Source organism: Aptenodytes forsteri, unplaced genomic scaffold (genome assembly GCF_000699145.1).
Source record: "Aptenodytes forsteri isolate BGI_AS27 unplaced genomic scaffold, ASM69914v1 Scaffold110, whole genome shotgun sequence".
Classification (NCBI taxonomy): domain Eukaryota; kingdom Metazoa; phylum Chordata; class Aves; order Sphenisciformes; family Spheniscidae; genus Aptenodytes; species Aptenodytes forsteri.
The window spans coordinates 562,397-576,838 of record NW_008794583.1 but is presented as its reverse complement, the minus strand read 5'-3'; the positions used below and the strand labels follow the sequence as shown (position 1 = coordinate 576,838).

The 14,442-nt window shown below is 48.1% G+C and overlaps 1 protein-coding gene across 1 annotated transcript in view; it reads left to right on the top strand.

Moving 5' to 3' along the window:
• Window positions 1–9,125, top strand: part of LOC109279266 (loricrin-like) — a 12,843-nt gene extending 3,718 nt beyond the window's left edge. Inside the window, exons 2-3 of the mRNA XM_019470282.1 lie at window positions 3,041–3,552; window positions 8,885–9,125. Coding sequence (XP_019325827.1) covers window positions 3,041–3,552; window positions 8,885–9,125 — 753 coding nt within the window. The remainder of the gene's footprint in view (window positions 1–3,040; window positions 3,553–8,884) is intronic.
• The last annotated feature ends 5,317 nt before the right edge of the window (window positions 9,126–14,442 follow it).

Genomic DNA, 14,442 nt, shown 5'->3' with positions numbered 1-14,442 from the left:
GTTCTCTCGGGCCACACAATCATCATCAGCTTTGGAGACGGAAGCGGAGGGTCCTGCCAGTCCACGCAGCAGAAATGCCCTATTGTCATTCCCAACATCGGGTGCCATCAGACCAAGCAGGCCTGCCACTGGCCCTCCAGCCACCAGAAGTAACAGCCACAGGCAGCCCCGGTTCTCAGCAAGAACAGCCCTGCCTCTGCCATGTCACCTTTTTCCCTCCAGACCTGGCTCTGTTTGCCTGTTTCTTCCCAGAGTGTCCTCTTCTCTTCCCTTGATGCTGCATCCCTGTGCTGAGAACTGCAGGATTAACAGCTTTGTGCCCTGCTGCTGGTGTTGGGATGCCTTTGATAAGGCTCTGCTGCTTTTCCAAAGAGCACTCATTAGATCTAATAAATGTAATAATATCTCAAAGCTGCCTTTTTGGGGAGTTTGTTTTTTCTTGTATTCTCAACCAGCATCTTATGGTCTTGGAAGCTAGAAGTCTATCTGATGAGACATTTCACTCCCTTCTGTAAAGAAGATGATGGGTTCAATAGTGCATTGCTGTAGATGCAGCTCTAAAGGCACCCATTTTATAGCCCCAGAGAGTTTGCACCTTCATTTTCCCCCTGGGCTCCATGATAGAGTAACAGCACTGCCTAAAACATCAAGCACCCACAGCACCCAACATCCTTTTGGTGCCTGTGCATGGTGCAGCCATCCCAGCTCATGGCTCTAAGTCCTCTGAGGTACCAGCATGCAATGACCATGTCTGTGGAGCAATGAAGTGCTGCTGGGAGACATGACCAAGCCCATCAGGCTCAGTCCTAATGAGCAGAGATTGGGGCTCACCCTCAATAGCAGCTGTTGCTGCCCGGGGTGGCCAATAACACTATGCCAACGTCCACATCCCTGACATCCTTCCAATTCTCTCCCAGCTTTACAAACCTCACAGCAGCTCTACCCAGAGGGTAAATCTCACACTCTGGGTCAGACAAAGCAGCTCTGGGCCAGGCAGAAGGAAGTAAAACCAGCAGCAAGTCCCTCAGGCAGCTCAACACACTCCAAATCATGCCTCCAGGCCTTAAACCCTTCTTGCCCAACCTTTTGAAATCTGCTTTGAAATGCCGAGGGCAGCACCACCACCCCTGTGCACTGCTTTCTTCCTGGTAGACGTGGCCTTTTGCCAAGGCTGGGACTCATTGTCCCCACGTCAAAATTGCTCAGAGCTGAACAGACATAGTCCAGCCTGCAAGAGCTGTGCTGCGGGGCTGAGCTGGAGCACCACAGGCTGCAGCGCGGACATCGTGATGGGCAGCACTACTGGCATGGCCACAGCACATATCCCCTGCAGCCCTCCGGATCAGTCTCTCTGGAGTCCCGGGTGCTTGGTGCTCTTTCCAAGCCAGAGGAAGGACACAGCATATGAAAATGCAGAAGGAAGGCATTTGGAGACATAATCGTTCATTAGAGGAGTAATCCAGCCACAGTGGGTTTAAGTGTTAGGACATTCACACCTCCGCAATTCTCTCCAGGGCCCCTAAGCTTTCTCAGAGCATCTCTAGCACCCTTGCACAATACCCAAGCCAGACGCTTCACTTTTGACAAGCTTCTGGTTGGGATGCAAATGTCTTCCTCAGAAAAATCTCCCACTGGAGCTACCAGTAAGATGCCGGAGGGATCAACATGTTGTGTGGCCACCAGATGCTTTCTGAGCATTTGCCTTCCCCTATCCTGGGTACTCGCTTATCACACACCCCCCTTACAGCGATACCCCGAGCCACAAGCATTGCCACACCGCTGAATCACAGCCTCCCTGCCCCTTCCCTGAGCAGGACCCGGTCACCACCACCCTCTGCCCCACGCTCACTAATCCTCTTTCTTGGCACTTCCCTACACCCAGGCTCCCACCCACCTCCCCCGGTCTCCCCCAGCATTGCCACCTCACTGGGGGCTGAAGCAGTCCTCCATAGCTCAGGGCAGGAGCACAGGAATAGGATCATTAAACAGAAGTAGCAATTACTGCTGCATGCAACGCAACAAGCAGCATGAAGGAAAGATACTGATCAAATGTCATGAGTCAAAGCGAACACTGAAATCAGAATCTGATTGGTAAATAAATCCTTGCCATTCCTTAGGGTGTCTCTCACTTCCCATATATGCTAAACACCATATAAAAGTTCCTGTCTGTTAAAGCTCCTCATTCAGTCGACTTTTATCTTCTAAATGTGTTTCCAATGGCTGAGGAGGGTAAGTCTGCTCTTTTCTGAGACTTTATTATTTCATATTCATGGGAGCCAGCTTCATCTGAGATCTTGACACATGCTTGCAGCAGTACCCATGCTGCCTGAGCATCCATAGCAAAGTTCTCAGGATCTGTACGGTTTCTTGCTATGGTGCAGACCAGATCACTAGGAAGCAAGGTGAAGTCAGGTCACCGGACTGGGAGCCATAGGGCTGAGCAGGCTAAAAACCCAGATGAGTCTGTAGTGGGACCAGCACGTGGTGACTGCATAGTCTTTGCAGTTTTGAACGTCCTTCCAATGTGCGGGACACATTTTTGATATTATTTAATAACAAGACTATGCTGTACTTCATAACGGTTACATACCTCTATGGCTGTGCCAATTACCTTATGTAAAAGACCTCTGGGGATGCTACACAACGATGGCAATAATACAGCCAGCAACGTCATCTTGCATGGAAATTTTGATCCACCACTCTTGCAGCAGTTTAAAAACAGAAGCAAGGATAATCCTTGCTATTTTTACAGCTCTGTGGTTACGGTCATAAAGATGAGTGGGGAAAACCATGGCCGTTATTAGATGTTAAAAAAATATATTTCAGATTTTGATTCTCTGGAAATACACCCTGGAGATAAGAAAGAGAAAAGCTATGCCAGTAAGAGTCAAACCACCCTTGCATTTGAAGAACAGCTGGGCAGTGCCCTGTTTTGAAGCCTGGCATTGCCTTTCTGACCACATTACCTGCAGCCTCCCTACCTGCCATGGTGCAAAAATGAAGCAAAACAGTGCAGGTTTTATTTTTTTTCCTCTTTCAGATTTACCACTGTCTCCGAGGGAGATGTGGCCGCCGGAACAGGGGCTACAGCAATGACATCTCCTCGCACCACAGAGGATGCGGCGGCAGCAGTGGGGGCTCCTCGAGCCTCCAGGGACACGGCTCCTTCTTCTGTGGTGGAGAAGGCTCAGTCATCTACAGCCGGACATCATCATCCTGCCAGCCCATGCCAACATCGTCCACCTATGGCATTGCAGGGGGGTACAGATGTGGCGGTGATGGATCTGTTGTAATAACCAGTGGTGACAGCGAGGGGACGTCTGGCTGGGCCATTGCAGGGGGGACAGCCCCAGTCTACGACACCAGGGGGGCAATAGGGTGCAGCAGTGAGGACTCAGGCCAGAACATCATTGGCAGCTCAGGGGGTGGTGGAGGATCCAGCTGCCACAGTGGGAGACTGGGCATCACTGCGGGAGGAGGCTCTGGATACGGATATGATGCATCACCGAGAGAAAAGGCCTTAACAACAGGTGGGGGCAGTGGTGGATCAGGGTACTACAGCAGAGGATTGGGCTACGGCATTGGGCCATGCTCAGGCCCAGAGCTCAGCTCGGGGGGGGGGGGGGGGGGGGGGGGCCACCTATGGCATTGCAGGGGGGTACAGATGTGGCGGTGATGGATCTGTTGTAATAACCAGTGGTGACAGCGAGGGGACGTCTGGCTGGGCCATTGCAGGGGGGACAGCCCCAGTCTACGACACCAGGGGGGCAATAGGGTGCAGCAGTGAGGACTCAGGCCAGAACATCATTGGCAGCTCAGGGGGTGGTGGAGGATCCAGCTGCCACAGTGGGAGACTGGGCATCACTGCGGGAGGAGGCTCTGGATACGGATATGATGCATCACCGAGAGAAAAGGCCTTAACAACAGGTGGGGGCAGTGGTGGATCAGGGTACTACAGCAGAGGATTGGGCTACGGCATTGGGCCATGCTCAGGCCCAGAGCTCAGCTCTGGAGGCGGTGGATCCTCCCAGGCCATGCAGCAGAAATGCCCCGTGGTCATTCCCAACATAGAGGCTCACCAGAGCAAGCAGACCAGCCACTGGCCCCCCAGCCAAAAGAAGTGACTGACCCAGTAGCCACCCCGGCTCAAGCAAAAGTGTCCTGGATGTGCCACAATGCTGCTTTTCCCCAACCGTGTCATTACGGTCAGGAAACTTCGCATTCCTCACATTGGGCTGTGCTAGCAACGTTGCTGCAAGCACTGCTGGGAAAAGTGATTTGTGCTTTGGTGACAGGAAAAGATTCTTCTCTCCATCTCCTTTTGCTCATAGGTTGGAAAATAAAACTTCATAGTCTGTGGGAAATTCCAGTATCTGAATGATTTCTTTAATTTCTGGCTCCTTCACTCAAAATACAGATAGATACTCAAGGAGTCTACTTCACAACGCAAGATTTATCTTCCAACATTTTATATATATATTTTACAACCATACTCAAATGTAATATTTATTTTAATAGAATTGCAATACATTGTTTTCAAGAGCAAGAGAAGGTTCTTAATTTTGCTCTTGCTGAAGTCAGAGCTTCCCCCATGCTGTTCCCATCAAATGGAAACGCTGTGACCTGCTGAGACCCTCTGCATGGGTACGCAGGCCAGGCTGCGAGTTACGTTAAGGAGATCTGCAAAACTCCCAGGTGATTTCCGACTGATTATTATTTACAGCGTGACCTTGGGAGTGCAATGTTGTTTACCTGGAAACAATTACACGCCAGGCTCCTGTCCCAGAGAGATTGCAGGTGATGTTGTAAGCCAGAACACGTATACCTTATGCTTGCACCAGTGGCATGAGGCAACTCAAACAAGCTCATTTGCTTCTTCGCAGAAACCTGCTTCATGACATTTTTTGATGGGATCAGGCCCTAAATTAGGCACAGGGAGAAGATAGTTCCTCTATGCTGTGCTGATGGGACAATGCGGGGGAGGCTTGAACATCCAGTGCCGGTTGTTACGTGGTATTTGCCAAACATTTAGTGTTTTGGGACTGTTCTCTGGGGTTTTTTGACTCCTTCAAATACTGGTAATAAAGGAAAAAAACACCCATAGATCTGTGCCCATTTAAAAGGGAGACAAAAGAGCATAAGATTACACTTTAAAACATTTTTTACCATTGCTGCTTTCACCCACCTGTGGGGATTTTGACCCTTTCAGCTCAATAAAAATCCAGAAAACTTTGCCCTGATATTTGTAAAACACCACAGCTCACAAAAAGCAAAATCCTCTGAGCTCTAGCCCTGTGTTTGGTGCCACAATGGGTATCTTTCACGCTGTAAAATGTTGTAAGACTGTGGCGCAGGGAACATTACACGAGGTTTTGTCACCAGCCATATTAAAATCCATTCTAAAATTAGACAGCGTTATCATTTATTTGCATCTACTTATATTTCTAAAATCTACCACTTCATTATTGACTTCTGTTATTTTCCCTACTTCATCTGATAGCATCAAAGGTAGCAAAAGAATTCAGAAAGCTCAAACAGCTTCCAAGAGACTTCCAGAAAACCAATTAGAGTTTGGAGCATTCAAAAACTTCTTGTCTATTCAACTAACTGACCAAAAACCACCCGAAAATTTCAGTCCTGTCCCCCTCAAAAAGAAAAGAAAATAGAAAACACTTTTAAAAGTACATTTCTTATTCACTGTCCCACCTGGCTGGTTCTTTGAGGCTTGTATCAAAAAGCACTCCACAAACTTAGATATTAACCGAGCTAGATGATATAATAATATAATAGACCCAGGGGAGAAGGAAGATGCTCTTGCATCCAGAGCTTGAACACGAGGAGCTGGGGCTGCATCCCACTGCCTTTCTCTGCACACTGGAGCGGCTGCAGCTCACCTCCAGCATGAGGCTGGGAGCAGGCGGGAGGCCGGATTTTACACACATGCACACACATGCGCACTTGCGCATGCAGATTTCCTCCCCACTCATTGTGCAACAGGGGAGGAACGAGTCATCCTTCATGGCTGACGAACTGTGATAATGCAGGACTCTTGCCCACGTGCGTGTCGGTGCTTGCAAAAGCCGTGGCCCCTCTGCTTCGGCTGTTTGTAAACAGGCAGGCTGAACGGTAAACATGAATCTGGCTTCTTGATGAAAGTCACTAACTGGCGCCTCTGGATAGAAACTAAAGAAAAGGTTTTAGAGATAGCAAGTGGGAGCCACCCCTCAGCTTCTGATGTTCAGTCAATCTCTGCCCAACAAAACTTTGTGACTCCCATGTTTGCAGAGGGAGTTAAGATGCAAAATGAGTAAAAACACAGAGTGAGCCCTGCTGAAATTGCACGGTCAAGCTGCTAAAAGGAGGGAAAAGGAAAAAACGGGGCTGTTGCAAAGCCATGGTTGCACAGCTCATTGAACCAGGGCCAGGCGAGCGCCCCAGGGTTGCAGCAGTCTGCTGCTTTGCACCCAGGGTGCACCCATCCCGCCGCAGGGAAGAGCTGTGTGAGCTCAAGATGCGTGGTGAGCTCGGGTACGTGGTCTCTGAGCCAGCACTTTACTCACAGCTTACTCATGAATGCAAGGTTTGCCCAAGCGGCTTCTGTAGGCACGCATTTCCCATCACAGACAATGGCTGCTTCAGAGGCAGGCAAAGAAAAAAAAATTAAAATATTAGAAAAACAGAAATTGTAAAAGAGCAATTCTGTTTGGGGCTTTTTGGTGTTGGCCAGGAAAAATGTCAGCAATGAAAATTAGTGGTAACTATGTCAATATCAGTGAAACAGCTATAAAATCAGACATGATGGACGCAGGTAGAGAAGCCACACTACATTTTTGGGGTATTCAGACGTATAAGCCAAGACTTCCAAAAGTGGCCTGTACCGCTACCTGGCTTTGACAGGTCACTTTCCAGTCATAGCCCTTGGAGCCTGCCTCAGTGGTCACAGACTTCATTACCCTGGTTTTATTGCTCTGGGAAATGACACAGTCAGAGAGAGGAGATCGAGAGGGGACCCTCGGCTGCTAAGCTTCTGGCACCTGCAGGTGTCTTACAGGGTGAAGACAACTTTAAAGATGTTTTCAGAGGACGTGTGATGAGGATATTCTAAAAACTTGCCATTTTTTATAGCGAGGACCTGAAAGCGGTGGTTCTTGTCCACTGCACAAGACCCCAGGCCTGCCAAGAGCAGTTAGAGGTGACCGGGCATCGTGACCTCTCCTCCCTGCCGGACTTTGGGTGAGAGGTTTCAGGAGGATAGAAACCCAAAAAAGCGCCACCTTTGCCATCCATTTTGCAATATAAAACTCATCCTGGCATGACGGTGAGACAGTCGAGCCACCCACACGGTTTTCACTCTTCGTGCATTACAACCTGCGTAGGGCAGGGTGGCAATTAAAGCTGTGTAACACAAGGAAGACAATCTACTGTATGACAAGTCAATCAAAGAAACCAGGTTGAATAAGCTTTTGAAGGTGGTGGATAATTAGAGGTGTGGCTGTTTTGTAAATACGTTGGTCATTTTTCCCCAGGGGTTTATTGCATTTTCAGGAAGAGAGTTAGGAACCGTATAAAAGTTCTCGGATGGGAGAGCAGTTCATTCGCTTAGCTCCTCTCCTTCTTCAGAGCCTTCACAGCCAAGGTAAGGTGCTACTACACCGCTAACATTTCATTCCTATGAAAGTTTGCTGAGCTGAGCTGAGCTATGGTCTTACAAAGACGGGTCTGTCTGCAGGTGCTGGGATTGTTGAGAGCCAAGTTCTTGCCTCAGTGGCTGGGGTAATTTTGCGCTATCAAAATTGGTCTCAAGACTACCTGTGCTAAGAAGCAAAATTTATTGTTCTTATCACATGTAGATATATTTGGATTACTTCAGTGCTCAGGATTCCTAGTTTCCAAAGGACATGAAGGAAATAAAAAAAGTAAAGAATGGCATTTGGGAATGAATGGGAGACAGCAGGCTGATCTTTCGTAAGAAACCTTGGGTTTAAGCTGGGAATTTTAATTGCACTTATGAGCCTGACTCCTTTACTAAGCTCCTTTGGAAAATACAAGTCTTCAGGAGCTGAAGGTTTTAAGCTGTCCTTGAAGAAATTTAGGAAAGAACTGAGAAGGCAGATTTAAACTACGAGAGGAAGGCATAGCATGAACAGCCTTCAGCTCAGCTGGCTGCATCCTGGATGCCTTCTGCCTCCTTGAAATCTCATCTCTCCTCAGAAAGGGGTTTAGATGCGCACATAGGATTTTCCTCATGCCTCAGGAAATTGGGCACTGGCCAGCCAAGCGTCCGCAGGGCATGGAGGGAGCAGAGGACACGAGGAGGGAGGAAGGCACAGGAGTCTCGTCATTTTGAGCACCTGGCTTTGAAAGTGTATTTCGCTGAGGCTCTAATAGCACCGGTCCTGGCTGTAAATTCACCGGCTGTGCCAAGGCCCCTCTAGGCTGCAAGTTTTTCAGACCCTTGCCAAGATGCCTCTTGCCAGTGCAGCATAAACTGGCAGCCCACAGTGCATCTGCTTCTCCGTTACACGGCCCTGAGATAATCCCAAGGTGTCTTGCACGAGTGCTCGTGAGATGCAGCAAGGGAGAGCAGGGAAATGGCTCACAGAGCCCAGCAGAAATGGAGATCAGGGCTGCTGCGGGGGCTTGTGAGGGCGTTCAGATGGTGCGGGCTGATCCGGCACTGCGGGAACGAAGCCCCAAGCCAGGAAAATGGGACGGGCAGACAGGCAAATCCTGCCGAGCCCCGGCAGGCTCATAAACACATCAAGGAAATCTGAACCCAAAGCAGAGTGGGGAAAGAACACTGCCCTTCGTGCATCTAATGACAAAGGTCTCTCCTTCCCAGAGTTCACCTCACCAACTGAAAAATGTGCTCCCGTGGAGACAGAGGCTGCCACAGCACCGAGAGCTCCTCCTGCCACAGCGGAGGCTCCTCCTGCCACGACAACGAGAGGTCCTGCCATGGCTCCGAGGAGGTCATCTGCCACGAAGTGAGCGCCGTGCAGGATGTGACGCCGGTGGTGGTCCTCCCTCCCCAGTGCCCCGGGCAGGTGCCAGTGGTCCCAGCTCCCTGCCAGCAGCAGCAGATCAAGCAGCCAGTGCAGTGGCCCCCACAGCAACAGAAGTGAAGGGGCAAGGACGAGCCGACAGTCAGCACACACCGTGGGGCTGCGCCACTCCTCTCTCCTCCGCAAGATGCAGCCCTGAGCTTGGGCAGGTCCTGCCCCTTCCCTCCAGCACATATTACCTCTCCCCACTCCTGATAACGCAAAGTGGCATTAGCATGGCGAAACGTGATTTGCCCTCGCACGCGCAAGAATTTGAATGCATTAATTTCCTGCTTCTGTCTCCAGTAACAAAGATGTGATATTAAAACCTAAAGCTCAAAAAACATGCTTGTGTCCTAGTGTTTTTCCACCGTTACCCTCCTCCTTCTCTTTAGTACCATTCCCAAGCCCACCTTTATTAACGAGAGCTGCTTTTCACAGCTTCCTCCACTTCTCATTGCACTTCAGTGGCAGCGATGTGTCAAAGCTCAGTTCTCCAGTCCCCACACCTTGTGCATCTGCCAGATAAATCCAGACGCTGGGTTTGGAAAAGCTGTCTGGGGTTGAAGGTGCAGGTCAGCACCTCTCGTTAATCCCAGCCCTTGGCTCTGCGACAACTGGCCCTGAGCCTCAGACCCTCACAGGCACTAAGGAGGAGCTAAAAGCGAAGCTTCGGCTTTGTAATACGTACATGGCTGGTGAGCACAAAAGCAGACTCCATCTAGGAAGTCTGAAAATCACTGATCACCGTAAACAAGAGAGTATAAGCAGAGGAAGGACTACATCGTACTTAATCTTCCTTCTGACCTGTTTTAAATAGAGAATATGGGGTTAGATATGTATTTTGTGCAAGGTCACTCTACCTTCTTTGAAAATCCCAGCAAGAGTCCATATAGCCTAGAGGAAATACAGGCTGATGCAAAATAAAACTGGGTTTAAGTCAGGCCATGCACTGCAGCGTTGACTCCCACTGTGAACTCTAGTCCTGTAAACATGCATGTCTGGAAAAGAAGAGAAAGACTGTGAAAGAAAAACATGTTCCCAGTTCCTACCAAGGTTTAAGCTAACTTTTCTCAGCAGAAACCATAAAAGTTCTGAGCTTCCCTTGTAGATGTAGAAAAAAGGAATATCAAATGGACAGATGGCCATAAAAATCAGCAGTTGTATTTCCCATTGCACTAGATTCATTCCCAGGTTCTCCTCCAGTGTCCACTAGCATGCAGGCAGATGGCTGCAGGAATTCATGCCTCTGTGGAATGAGAGCACTATTGTGTGTAATGCGCTAGATATATAATTAGCAAAAGGTTTGCACTGAATCTTTGAAAAGAACAAGAAACTTATTATTAGCACTTATTTTATTATTACTGTTAATTAAAATAACAAGGAGCATAATTCCCATATGTAAGGTACATGATTGCAGGTGCAAGGAATGAACGTCAGGGTCAGAGACGTGCAGCTCTGACTGTGCATGAAGGCATTGCGTAGTGCCACTGACGGTCCCTGTCCCCCCAGACACCCAGGTACCCCTCTGCCAGTGCCAAACCCATCCTGTGCCAAACAAGAGGTTGACACCAAGCCAGACTGGAGGCTCCAAGCTGGGTTTGAGTCTGACTGAAAGTGTCTGGGGAAGGGGAGATAAAATCTCCTACCTTAATTCTTTCGAAGCAGTCCAAGTTTTCACCTACGCTCTTGCTCTCAGCTAAGCTGAAGCGCTGCAGGTTGTGTCATTCATTTAAGGAGAGACTTAGGAAGAGCCTGAGGAATAGAGACAGCAAATCTCTCCTCAGATGGAGTTTTGTTATCTCAGCACACATGCCTGGGAAGTGAAGCAGGAACGCGAAATGCATAAATTCAGCAGGAATTTGTCCCCACCTTCCCCCTGCCATGAAGGCCACAGCAGCAATGATGCCTGTGCTGAGGGCAACCTCTGCAGAGGACATTTTCTGGACAGTGCCTCAATCAAGTCAGCAGGAGAAGAGCAGGCAAGAAACAGACTGCAAAAAGCGTGATAAACCCAAGGCAAACATCACAAAAGTGAGAGGCAAGGGGGCCCAGCATGCAGAGCACATTTCTCAGCACTAAACGAGTGTCGGGCAAGTGTTGGGCTCCTACACAGCACTTCTGGCTGTCCCATTGTGGTTGCATACAGCGATGCTGCAACACGAGAGTCCCAGACCACGCCAGGCTGAGGGTCCCACACAACCTGGTCTCCCGTTAATTGCAGCACCCCCTGTAACACCCCTCCGAGCATACCCCATAGCTGTGGCATGCCCCACACACCTCGTAGCTGCTCACCAGCTCCCCACCACAGGCAGAAGACCTGCTTCCCTGGCACGGTGCTGGCTCAGAGCAGACTGAGCAGCGGTAGCCATAGTGCCGATAGTCGTGGCCGCCACGGCATGAGTCTCTGCCACTGGCACAGCCAGGGCTGTAGGCATAGAGGAGGGGTGTGCGCCGGGTGTCCAACCAGGAGCCTGCAGGATCATACCATGTTGAGTTCAGGTTGAAGAAGGATTCCCTCCCAGAAAAGCATGCCATTTTGGGCAGTGGAGTACACCTAAAGGAAAGGTAGCTCAGTGATGGAAGCAAGACAATATCTTTTTATGCAATTTTTTTATCTACTGCACTTCAAGATAAGCAGGGCCAACCAGAAATAGAAGGCTTACTACAGCAAATTTGGACTTTTTTTTTTCCCCTGTTTTATCATTGTGTATAAGATATCTTCTGTATGACGTATTAGATACTGTGATATTTTTCGTGCAAGTGAAATATTTATTCCAAAAACCTAATTTTTATTGTTATTTTCAATAATTAGATGTCATTTATCAATTAAATACAAGAAATATTCCATAGAAAGTATCTCTCTCTCGCACTATTTACAATAAACAAGCAGTTTGGTTTTAGGCAGAGCCAAGTCAAGTGGGTAAACACAGAGCTACAGTCTATAAATAAGTTTCCATAAATGTTCCAGATCATCAGTCAAATCACGTACCTTAGTCGACAACAGGGGAGAGACAGGAGAAGAAAAGTCAAACTGAAGGGAATGGCCTGAAACAGGGGAACTTTATAGAGCTGGAGGCTTCAGCAGTGAGACACCCCTGGAGAATGGGGCTTTGCTCCCCCCTGACCACAGCCTGGTTTGTTTGCTGCCCTTGGTTCCCCGTATTTACATCTGACACACTTTTTTCATTTTTACCATGTTCTCTCTTTCATATGACAATCAAAGATTTCTAAAGGCGCTGTCTAACTACAGCCTAAATAAAACTTTGCAGCAAAGTATTTATAGGTTTGTTCTGTACATTGTGATACTGAAGCACAGATGTGAATGGACCTGTTTGAGGGATCCCCGTGAGTCAGTAGAGCATCACCCAAAATCAATTGTGCCTGACGTCTAATCCACAATCCATCCCAGTGTTGACACATTCTTGCCTTTTATGGGACAAGAAAATGTAATTGCTGCGTTAGATGGGCATGACCTGTACGTAGTCACAGAAAGGAAGACCGAAGTTCATCTGTGATTCACGGGAAAATCCAGGCTCAGAAGCATCTACCTCTACCACATTACGCTGTTTTGTTTATTTTTTCTTGAGCTACAGCCCTGTCTAATGCATATTTCCGTAAGAGCTGCAGAGATGTCATGGCTGAGTACTGAAAGCAGGACAGCAATACTTAGCGCTCTGTCCCAGCTAATAGTCCAAATATCATCTTCAACATTATTGTGAAATTAAAGATTTCACCTTACTATGGAGGGAGGCACATGGCCCACCTTCTCACAACGTCAACTGCTAAAAATTTCTAGAAAGTAAACTAAAGACAGGTTTTATTTAAAATCCTGGGGAAAAGAATTAGAAGTACATTAAAGAAGGACAGAGGAAAAGAGGAACAAAGAATAACTGCACCTCTGGGAGTGCGAGCAGGACTTAGGCTGGTGGGTTCACCTCAAACCATTCTGCTCTGGGATTTGATGTCACTACCATCAACACCATATTGCAGAATGAGACTAAAACACCATCTATAACAAGAATAAAAGAAATCCTTGATAGGACACACCATGCAGACAGGTTGAAATTATCAGTGAAGGACATCTTTGGGCTAATGCCGAATGTCTCTTTAAAATACCCAGTACCATTGGGTAATTCAGCTAGAGTATTCCTGCGCTAAACATAATCCGCATGAGTTAACATTAGTAAACATTTTTCTTTCACATGGAGGTGTTGATCATATTTAGCTCTTGGTCCATGTGACATCCCGGAACAGCTTGAGGAATTGGTACTTCTGAATTACAAACGTCTCTTCCGCTTGATACTTGTTGTCCATGACCAGATGCATTAGTTTCTTAGGTATTGGCGTCACTTTGCGTGAAATACCTTCCAATCTCTTTCATAGGGAGGTGAGGGAATTAGAGTGCTATTAATAACCTATGGGACAATTACAGTGCTAAAAGCACAGTGCATCAAAGGGAAAATGTCGGAAGCTGAATACAGCGGATAGAAATGGGCTGGGATATGTAATTAGGTTACACTTGCCAAGAGATGTCTCATGTCCCAGATAACCCTTTGGAAGAGTATAAAAGGTCTCTCATCCCAGTTTCCTTCATTCGCTTCTCTGCTTCTATACACCTTCCTTCCTGTTGCTGAAGGGGTAAGTGCAATTTTTCTATTTCTCTTGAGTTTCTTTATGAAACCAGCTGCTTTCATACAAGCTTTGGTAGAGTTGGAGTATGATACTCACTCCTCACCTCTGGACCTCGGTCATGCCAGAGACCAAGCTCTTGTTACCCAAAAGCTGTTTTATTAACGCAAATGACAAGTGGGATATATACTTAGCAGGCAGAGGCTCAAGCCGAACCAAAACAGCAGAAAGATTGGAAAATACAGAGAGAGGACAGTCAGAGGACTTAATGGAAAAGACACTTCGAAGTGTTTGAGTAGAAGGCACTGGAGGGTCCGGGGCTGCATATGGGCAATTTTGAGTAATTTTCCTCTGAAAAGCAAATTGCATCTGTAAAAGGTCATGTTTTTAGTGGGGGATATAAATCATCTCCCAATAGCTAATCAGCATTGAAATCGCTTTCTTATCCCTGAAGAACTAGACATTAAGAAGAAAATAGGGAATTCCAGAGCAAATTAGAGAATGCAGGTATGCTCACGTACATTGGGGCCGCTGTACTAGCATGACCATTTCTCTCTTCCCTACAGCTTTGCCGATACTCCAGAAAGAGGTGCCCCCCCGCGGTCCCCCCACAAGCCATAAACCCCCCTGCCACGACTCGGGGCCCTCCTGCCATTACACCATCCAGAGGCAGCCTGTGCAGAAGTACAACTACGTGACGCCCTGCAGCCCCCCTGTGCAGCCCTGCTGCCCCCCCGTGCAGCCCTACTGCCCCCCCGCGCAGCGC